General features: G+C 46.1%; 1 protein-coding gene across 1 annotated transcript in view; it reads left to right on the forward strand.

Moving 5' to 3' along the window:
* The window catches only part of LOC120042817 (developmentally-regulated GTP-binding protein 2-like), a 34327-nt gene extending 30382 nt beyond the window's left edge, over window positions 1-3945 (forward strand). The window contains exons 7-9 of the mRNA XM_038987627.1: window positions 3189-3247; window positions 3361-3414; window positions 3540-3945. Coding sequence (XP_038843555.1) covers window positions 3189-3247; window positions 3361-3414; window positions 3540-3626 — 200 coding nt within the window. The 3' untranslated portion in view covers window positions 3627-3945. The remainder of the gene's footprint in view (window positions 1-3188; window positions 3248-3360; window positions 3415-3539) is intronic.
* The last annotated feature ends 5347 nt before the right edge of the window (window positions 3946-9292 follow it).

A 9292-nucleotide genomic window follows, 5' to 3' on the forward strand; every position in this document is an offset into this window, starting at 1 on the left:
TGTACGGGGTGTATACTGAGAATGCGTCATGTGCGATTGTGTTGTTTCCTGCTATTGGTTGATGTCGGTAGCTCCTCCCCATATCTGACTGATCAGCTGTTGTCATAGGCTGAATGAGTATGACATCAGCCATTTAAAGTGCACTAGATTTTCAAATTGTCGCAATCCCATCCTAAACACACTCTCTCCCACTCTGTGTTTAGAACCCCTGGTGTCTCTCCCACGCTGTGTTTAGAACCCCTGGTGTCTCCCACGCTGTGTTTAGAACCCCTGGTGTCTCTCCCACGCTGTGTTTAGAACCCCTGGTGTCTCTCCCACGCTGTGTTTAGAACCCCTGGTGTCTCCCACGCTGTGTTTAGAACCTCTGGTGTCTCTCCCACGCTGTGTTTAGAACCCCTGGTGTCTCTCCCACGCTGTGTTTAGAACCCCTGGTGTCTCTCCCACGCTGTGTTTAGAACCTCTGGTGTCTCTCCCACGCTGTGTTTAGAACCCCTGGTCTCTCCCACTCTGTGTTTAGAACCCCTGGTGTCTCCCACGCTGTGTTTAGAACCCCTGGTGTCTCTCCCACGCTGTGTTTAGAACCCCTGGTGTCTCTCCCACGCTGTGTTTAGAACCCCTGGTGTCTCCCACGCTGTGTTTAGAACCCCTGGTGTCTCCCACGCTGTGTTTAGAACCCCTGGTGTCTCCCACACTGTGTTTAGAACCCCTGGTGTCTCTCCCACGCTGTGTTTAGAACCCCTGGTGTCTCCCACGCTGTGTTTAGAACCCCTGGTGTCTCTCCCACGCTGTGTTTAGAACCCCTGGTGTCTCCCACGCTGTGTTTAGAACCCCTGGTGTCTCCCACGCTGTGTTTAGAACCCCTGGTGTCTCCCACGCTGTGTTTAGAACCCCTGGTGTCTCCCACACTGTGTTTAGAACCCCTGGTGTCTCTCCCACGCTGTGTTTAGAACCCCTGGTGTCTCCCACGCTGTGTTTAGAACCCCTGGTGTCTCTCCCACGCTGTGTTTAGAACCTCTGGTGTCTCTCCCACGCTGTGTTTAGAACCCCTGGTGTCTCTCCCACTCTGTGTTTAGAACCCCTGGTGTCTCTCCCACGCTGTGTTTAGAACCTCTGGTGTCTCCCACGCTGTGTTTAGAACCCCTGGTGTCTCCCACACTGTGTTTAGAACCCCTGGTGTCTCTCCCACGCTGTGTTTAGAACCCCTGGTGTCTCCCACGCTGTGTTTAGAACCCCTGGTCTCTCTCCCACGCTGTGTTTAGAACCCCTGGTGTCTCCCACGCTGTGTTTAGAACCCCTGGTGTCTCCCACACTGTGTTTAGAACCCCTGGTGTCTCCCACGCTGTGTTTAGAACCCCTGGTGTCTCCCACGCTGTGTTTAGAACCCCTGGTGTCTCCCACACTGTGTTTAGAACCCCTGGTGTCTCTCCCACGCTGTGTTTAGAACCCCTGGTGTCTCTCCCACGCTGTGTTTAGAACCTCTGGTGTCTCTCCCACGCTGTGTTTAGAACCTCTGGTGTCTCTCCCACGCTGTGTTTAGAACCCCTGGTGTCTCTCCCACGCTGTGTTTAGAACCCCTGGTGTCTCTCCCACTCTGTGTTTAGAACCTCTGGTGTCTCTCCCACGCTGTGTTTAGAACCTCTGGTGTCTCTCCCACGCTGTGTTTAGAACCCCTGGTGTCTCCCACGCTGTGTTTAGAACCCCTGGTGTCTCTCCCACGCTGTGTTTAGAACCCCTGGTGTCTCTCCCACGCTGTGTTTAGAACCCCTGGTGTCTCTCCCACTCTGTGTTTAGAACCTCTGGTGTCTCTCCCACGCTGTGTTTAGAACCCCTGGTGTCTCTCCCACGCTGTGTTTAGAACCCCTGGTGTCTCTCCCACGCTGTGTTTAGAACCCCTGGTGTCTCCCACGCTGTGTTTAGAACCCCTGGTGTCTCTCCCACGCTGTGTTTAGAACCCCTGGTGTCTCTCCCACGCTGTGTTTAGAACCTCTGGTGTCTCTCCCACGCTGTGTTTAGAACCCCTGGTGTCTCTCCCACGCTGTGTTTAGAACCCCTGGTGTCTCCCACGCTGTGTTTAGAACCCCTGGTGTCTCTCCCACGCTGTGTTTAGAACCTCTGGTGTCTCTCCCACGCTGTGTTTAGAACCCCTGGTGTCTCTCCCACGCTGTGTTTAGAACCCCTGGTGTCTCTCCCACGCTGTGTTTAGAACCTCTGGTGTCTCTCCCACGCTGTGTTTAGAACCCCTGGTGTCTCTCCCACGCTGTGTTTAGAACCCCTGGTGTCTCTCCCACGCTGTGTTTAGAACCCCTGGTGTCTCTCCCACGCTGTGTTTAGAACCCCTGGTGTCTCCCACGCTGTGTTTAGAACCCCTGGTGTCTCTCCCACGCTGTGTTTAGAACCCCTGGTGTCTCTCCCACGCTGTGTTTAGAACCCCTGGTGTCTCCCACGCTGTGTTTAGAACCCCTGGTGTCTCTCCCACGCTGTGTTTAGAACCTCTGGTGTCTCTCCCACGCTGTGTTTAGAACCCCTGGTGTCTCTCCCACGCTGTGTTTAGAACCCCTGGTGTCTCTCCCACTCTGTGTTTAGAACCCCTGGTGTCTCTCCCACGCTGTGTTTAGAACCCCTGGTGTCTCTCCCACGCTGTGTTTAGAACCCCTGGTGTCTCTCCCACTCTGTGTTTAGAACCCCTGGTGTCTCTCCCACGCTGTGTTTAGAACCTCTGGTGTCTCTCCCACGCTGTGTTTAGAACCCCTGGTGTCTCTCCCACTCTGTGTTTAGAACCCCTGGTGTCTCTCCCACGCTGTGTTTAGAACCCCTGGTGTCTCTCCCACGCTGTGTTTAGAACCCCTGGTGTCTCCCACGCTGTGTTTAGAACCCCTGGTGTCTCTCCCACGCTGTGTTTAGAACCCCTGGTGTCTCCCACGCTGTGTTTAGAACCCCTGGTGTCTCTCCCACGCTGTGTTTAGAACCCCTGGTGTCTCCCACACTGTGTTTAGAACCCCTGGTGTCTCCCACGCTGTGTTTAGAACCCCTGGTCTCTCCCACGCTGTGTTTAGAACCCCTGGTGTCTCCCACGCTGTGTTTAGAACCCCTGGTGTCTCCCACGCTGTGTTTAGAACCTCTGGTGTCTCTCCCACGCTGTGTTTAGAACCCCTGGTGTCTCCTGTTGAATTGTGGTCTTGTTGTTTCAGAGAGGCCTGACTTCAGCGATGCCATCATCATGAGAAGAGGAGCATCTGTAGAACATGTGGTGAGCTGAACACACACTGACCTCCTGGCTTTGAACCCCAGGTCGTCGGCACCAGACTGTGTTTTAACCCGCTGAGCTAAAGCCTTAACGACGGTCTCCCTCTCTCCCTGCAGTGCCATCGGATCCACAGAACGTTAGCCAGCCAGTTCAAGTACGCCCTGGTCTGGGTAAGTTAGCAGCACCCCGTGCTAGCATGCTAGCAACGTTGGGTTTGCTCTCTCTGCGTTTATAAAACAATGTATCTTTCTTTCATGACTCCATTTTGTGTGACTGTCTTCCTGTTGTGTTCCAGGGGACCAGCACCAAGTTCGACCCCCAGCGGGTGGGGCTAACACACATCATGGAGCACGAGGACGTCATCCAGATTGTTAAGAAGTGAAACAGCTCTTCGGGATAGGACCGATGACGGGATGGGTGGGACGAGTTAGTAAAACAGGCCTTCTGATTGGACAGAATACAGGATGGGTGGGAGGAGTTAAAAACAAAAAAACAGGAAGTTGATTTATCCAGAACCAGTAGATTCTAAAGTCCTGATTCTTATTTCGCGTTTGAAACAACAACAAAAAATAACCAATCAAGAACCAGATACGATCTGAGTTACAAGAGGACAGGAAGCAGCATATTTTATCTTAGTTGACATTGAAACACATCCAGAATGAAAAAGGGAAACTCAATAAATTCCAAGAACTTGAAATGGACACGGTTTGCTTCTGTGGTTTTGTTTTTTCCGTTGGTTACAATTTGTGTTGTTTTTTGAATTCCAACCCGGCAGGTTCTGTAGTCTGCAGAAGTAAGGCGACGGACAGCAGAGACGGAGGTGTTGAAATGACAGCTATTATAAAATGCTCCAAAAGGTGACGTTTCTCCGCAGGTACAAGGGCTGGTGGCAATTCAAATTCAAGGCAGTCAATTCAGGAAGTGAACTTGAAATAACAATTCAAAATTTGAAAAACAATATATTTTCAATGACCTCAAACTGAGCAGTAGAAACTATTTATTTATTTATTTTATATACCTATTTTCCTTTTTGAAATGTTTAATTAAAAATCACTTCCTGAATTGACCCCAGCCCTGTTAGGTACAGATCTAGGATCAGCTTCCCCCGATCCTGAACCATTAGTGGGAAAATGCAAAACTGTCCCAAGATCATCATCTCGGGGCAACTTCACCCTCCTCCTGTTAAAACCAGCGGCAGAGGAGAGACGGCTAGAGAGGATTACTGAAAGGTGTGACGAGCCCGTTTGTGATAGAAAGCTCTCTGGGGTGTGGTTTCATCACGTTTTAATATGTTTGTTTTTTACAATCACTTTTACAAGTGTCAGGAACAGATTTTGATTATCTTTGGTGATCTTCACCTCTGACTAGTTGAACATTAACAGCTGAACTCCCATATAGTGTGTCGGGGGAAATGTAATGTTAAACGGAGGTGAGGAGGGTTCACAGTGCAGCCAGAAGGGAGCTGTGTGAAGAGGGTTGGACGAAGACGTTGGTTTCAGTCTGGAGGTAAGTAAATTAAACCGTTTCTCTCTCTTGGAGAATCAAATCAGAACTATTTACACAGCACTTTACTGGGCAGGCAAAGTGCTTAACAAATGACAAAAAAAGGTGAGGAAACGTTTTTTTAAATGAGACATTAAAATGTTAAAACAATAACCTGAGAGACTAATGTTTTACAGCTTTACAGTAAAATATATAGAGTGGGATAAAATAGATAGGATAACTAAACGTACCCCCTAAGTAAAAACACAGCTATAAAAAGGTGTCTTAATAAAGATCTTTATTCAAAAAGGCTAGATAGTAACGAGATAGAGGCTAGATAGTAACGTTCAACGTTATGTTTAATATACTCCGTTTCAGGAGCTATAACAGAACGCTGAATCCCACCAGAGTCTAAATCCTGGAGCACTTTTAATGGCTCCAATGTATCAGACCTTCAGGATGGTTTTAAACAGCGATGTGTGTGTGTGTGTGTGTGTGTGTGTATATATATATACACTAGATGACTGATAGGACCGGTGGCTTCAAAGCCTCTCATTGGCCAATTCGTAGCATCATGCAATCTAGGGGTTTATTACACATCGCTGGTTCTAACACACATTATCTATAATAAACTGGGTGGTTCGAGCCATGAATACTGATTTGGCTGAAAGCCATGGTATATCAGACCGTATACCACGGGTATTCTTACTGCTCTGATTAAGTTGTTAACCGGTTTATAATACCAGTAAGGCACGAGGGGGTGTGATATATGGCCAATATACCACGTCTAAGGGCTGTATCCAGGCACACCGCGTTGAGTCTTGCATAAGAACAGCCCTTAGCCGTGGTATATTGGCCATATATCACACCCCCTCGTGTCTTATTGCTTCCATTATATTGACCATAAACTCTAGTGGCTGCTCTAACAATGAAAAGAAATGTCTTCCAATAGTTACCACAGCCACAAAGTCAAAATATCGTGAAAATAATCAATGAAACGTTGCTTTTTGGGGGGGGGGTTTGTTCAGGGTTAGGCGTAAGGTGAGCAGTATGGTTAAGGTTAGGTTTAAAGACACATTTTAGAAAAATGCGGGGTTAATGACTTTGTGGCTGTGGTAACTAGTGACCACCAAGCACAACTCCGTTATGAAGTTTTTCTCAAAGTTCCCGGGTTGTCACGTGTCCTACTTATATCAGTACACTCGGGAACAACCTAATCATTACGACACTTCTATTAGAGCAAATAAGCCATTAACATTTTTTTGTTAACCAAATTCGACACTCATTAACCTCCATACTAAAACTCCTCGCTTGGTGAGCGAAAAAAACGCCACATGCTGGAGAAGACAGATTTTTTTTGTGGCCCAGTTATCCCTCTTGCTTCACCTTATCCTCTTTGGTTCTAATAATCGGGGTGAACATGGCGGCCATCTTGGTCAGGGAGAAATCCAAAACCAGTCTAATAGAAATGAATGGCAGCAGAGGGATAGGTGATGCATTTCCTGCTTTTGATTTATGCAGGAAAACAGATGTAAAGCCATGTGATGTATCAGAAACTGTGTAATGGAAATATAGTCAACCAAAAATATAGTAATATAATTATAAATACAGTCTACACAGGTTTTTATACACGTTCCATATAAATAACCTCTATATATATAAACAGGCCATACGTGTCTCAGATGTAGTTCATTAGAAAGCTGAGTGCTATAACATGATACCATATCAGTATTTACAACGTATCTAAGTCTTATCAACCGGTTACAGCCAGTCTACAGACATGTAGTACGTATCTAAGTCTTATCAACCGGTTACAGCCAGTCTACAGACATGTAGTACGTATCTAAGTCTTATCAACCGGTTACAGCCAGTCTACAGACATGTAGTACGTATCTAAGTCTTATCAACCGGTTACAGCCAGTCTACGGACATGTAGTACGTATCTAAGTCTTATCAACCGGTTACAGCCAGTGTACGGACATGTAGTACGTATCTAAGTCTTATCAACCGGTTACAGCCAGTGTACGGACATGTAGTACGTATCTAAGTCTTATCAACCGGTTACAGCCAGTCTACGGACATGTAGTACGTATCTAAGTCTTATCAACCGGTTACAGCCAGTGTACGGACATGTAGTACGTATCTAAGTCTTATCAACCGGTTACAGCCAGTGTACGCCTGTGGATTGACTGTGTTGTTTGAATGGCATATTGGTATTTAATTTGATAAATGTAAGGAACCGTTTCCTGTATAACTGTCTGGATAGTTATCTAACAACTCATACAGGGCAGATAAATTATTCACCTTAACGTTTTACCGCTATCTTATCACAGCTCACTGGCAACGCCACGGTTTCCCCGGCTCCCTGACCAACATGGCCGACCGTTAGACAATCACAACAAGGTTCATGTCCATTCTAGTTTTCTAATGTCAAATTATATGGTTGCACCGTATGAATGAAACTCAGTGAAATACCTACTTCCTGTTCCCTCTTGTCTCTCCAGTAGTGGATGAATGGATAAATACCTACTTCCTGTTCCCTCTTGTCTCTCCAGTAGTGGATGAATGGATAAATACCTACTTCCTGTTCCCTCTTGTCTCTCCAGTAGTGGATGAATGGATAAATACCTACTTCCTCTTTTCTCTCCAGTAGTGGATGAATGGATAAATACCTACTTCCTGTTCCCTCTTGTCTCTCCAGTAGTGGATGAATGGATAAATACCTACTTCCTCTTGTCTCTCCAGTAGTGGATGAATGGATAAATACCTACTTCCTGTTCCCTCTTGTCTCTCCAGTAGTGGATGAATGGATAAATACCTACTTCCTGTTCCCTCTTGTCTCTCCAGTAGTGGATGAATGGATAAATACCTACTTCCTGTTCCCTCTTGTCTCTCCAGTAGTGGATGAATGGATAAATACCTACTTCCTGTTCCCTCTTTTCTCTCCAGTAGTGGATGAATGGATAAATACCTACTTCCTGTTCCCTCTTTTCTCTCCAGTAGTGGATGAATGGATAAATACCTACTTCCTGTTCCCTCTTGTCTCTCCAGTAGTGGATGAATGGATAAATACCTACTTCCTGTTCCCTCTTGTCTCTCCAGTAGTGGATGAATGGATAAATACCTACTTCCTGTTCCCTCTTGTCTCTCCAGTAGTGGATGAATGGATAAATACCTACTTCCTGTTCCCTCTTGTCTCTCCAGTAGTGGATGAATGGATAAATACCTACTTCCTGTTCCCTCTTGTCTCTCCAGTAGTGGATGAATGGATAAATACCTACTTCCTGTTCCCTCTTGTCTCTCCAGTAGTGGATGAATGGATAAATACCTACTTCCTGTTCCCTCTTGTCTCTCCAGTAGTGGATGAATGGATAAATACCTACTTCCTGTTCCCTCTTGTCTCTCCAGTAGTGGATGAATGGATAAATACCTACTTCCTGTTCCCTCTTTTCTCTCCAGTAGTGGATGAATGGATAAATACCTACTTCCTGTTCCCTCTTGTCTCTCCAGTAGTGGATGAATGGATAAATACCTACTTCCTGTTCCCTCTTGTCTCTCCAGTAGTGGATGAATGGATAAATACCTACTTCCTGTTCCCTCTTTTCTCTCCAGTAGTGGATGAATGGATAAATACCTACTTCCTGTTCCCTCTTGTCTCTCCAGTAGTGGATGAATGGATAAATACCTACTTCCTGTTCCCTCTTGTCTCTCCAGTAGTGGATGAATGGATAAATACCTATTTCCTGTTCCCTCTTGTCTCTCCAGTAGTGGATGAATGGATACATACCTACTTCCTCTTGTCTCTTTTCTCTCCAGTAGTGGATGAATGGATAAATACCTACTTCCTGTTCCCTCTTTTCTCTCCAGTAGTGGATGAATGGATAAATACCTACTTCCTGTTCCCTCTTGTCTCTCCAGTAGTGGATGAATGGATAAATACCTACTTCCTGTTCCCTCTTGTCTCTCCAGTAGTGGATGAATGGATAAATACCTACTTCCTGTTCCCTCTTTTCTCTCCAGTAGTGGATGAATGGATAAATACCTACTTCCTGTTCCCTCTTGTCTCTCCAGTAGTGGATGAATGGATAAATACCTACTTCCTGTTCCCTCTTTTCTCTCCAGTAGTGGATGAATGGATAAATACCTACTTCCTGTTCCCTCTTGTCTCTCCAGTAGTGGATGAATGGATAAATATCTACTTCATGTTCCCTCTTTTCTCTCCAGTAGTGGATGAATGGATAAATACCTACTTCCTGTTCCCTCTTGTCTCTCCAGTAGTGGATGAATGGATAAATACCTACTTCCTGTTCCCTCTTGTCTCTCCAGTAGTGGATGAATGGATAAATACCTACTTCCTGTTCCCTCTTGTCTCTCCAGTAGTGGATGAATGGATAAATACCTACTTCCTGTTCCCTCTTGTCTCTCCAGTAGTGGATGAATGGATAAATACCTACTTCCTGTTCCCTCTTTTCTCTCCAGTAGTGGATGAATGGATAAATACCTACTTCCTGTTCCCTCTTTTCTCTCCAGTAGTGGATGAATGGATAAATACCTACTTCCTGTTCC

Source organism: Salvelinus namaycush, unplaced genomic scaffold (assembly GCF_016432855.1).
Source record: "Salvelinus namaycush isolate Seneca unplaced genomic scaffold, SaNama_1.0 Scaffold787, whole genome shotgun sequence".
In the NCBI taxonomy this organism is placed as follows: domain Eukaryota; kingdom Metazoa; phylum Chordata; class Actinopteri; order Salmoniformes; family Salmonidae; genus Salvelinus; species Salvelinus namaycush.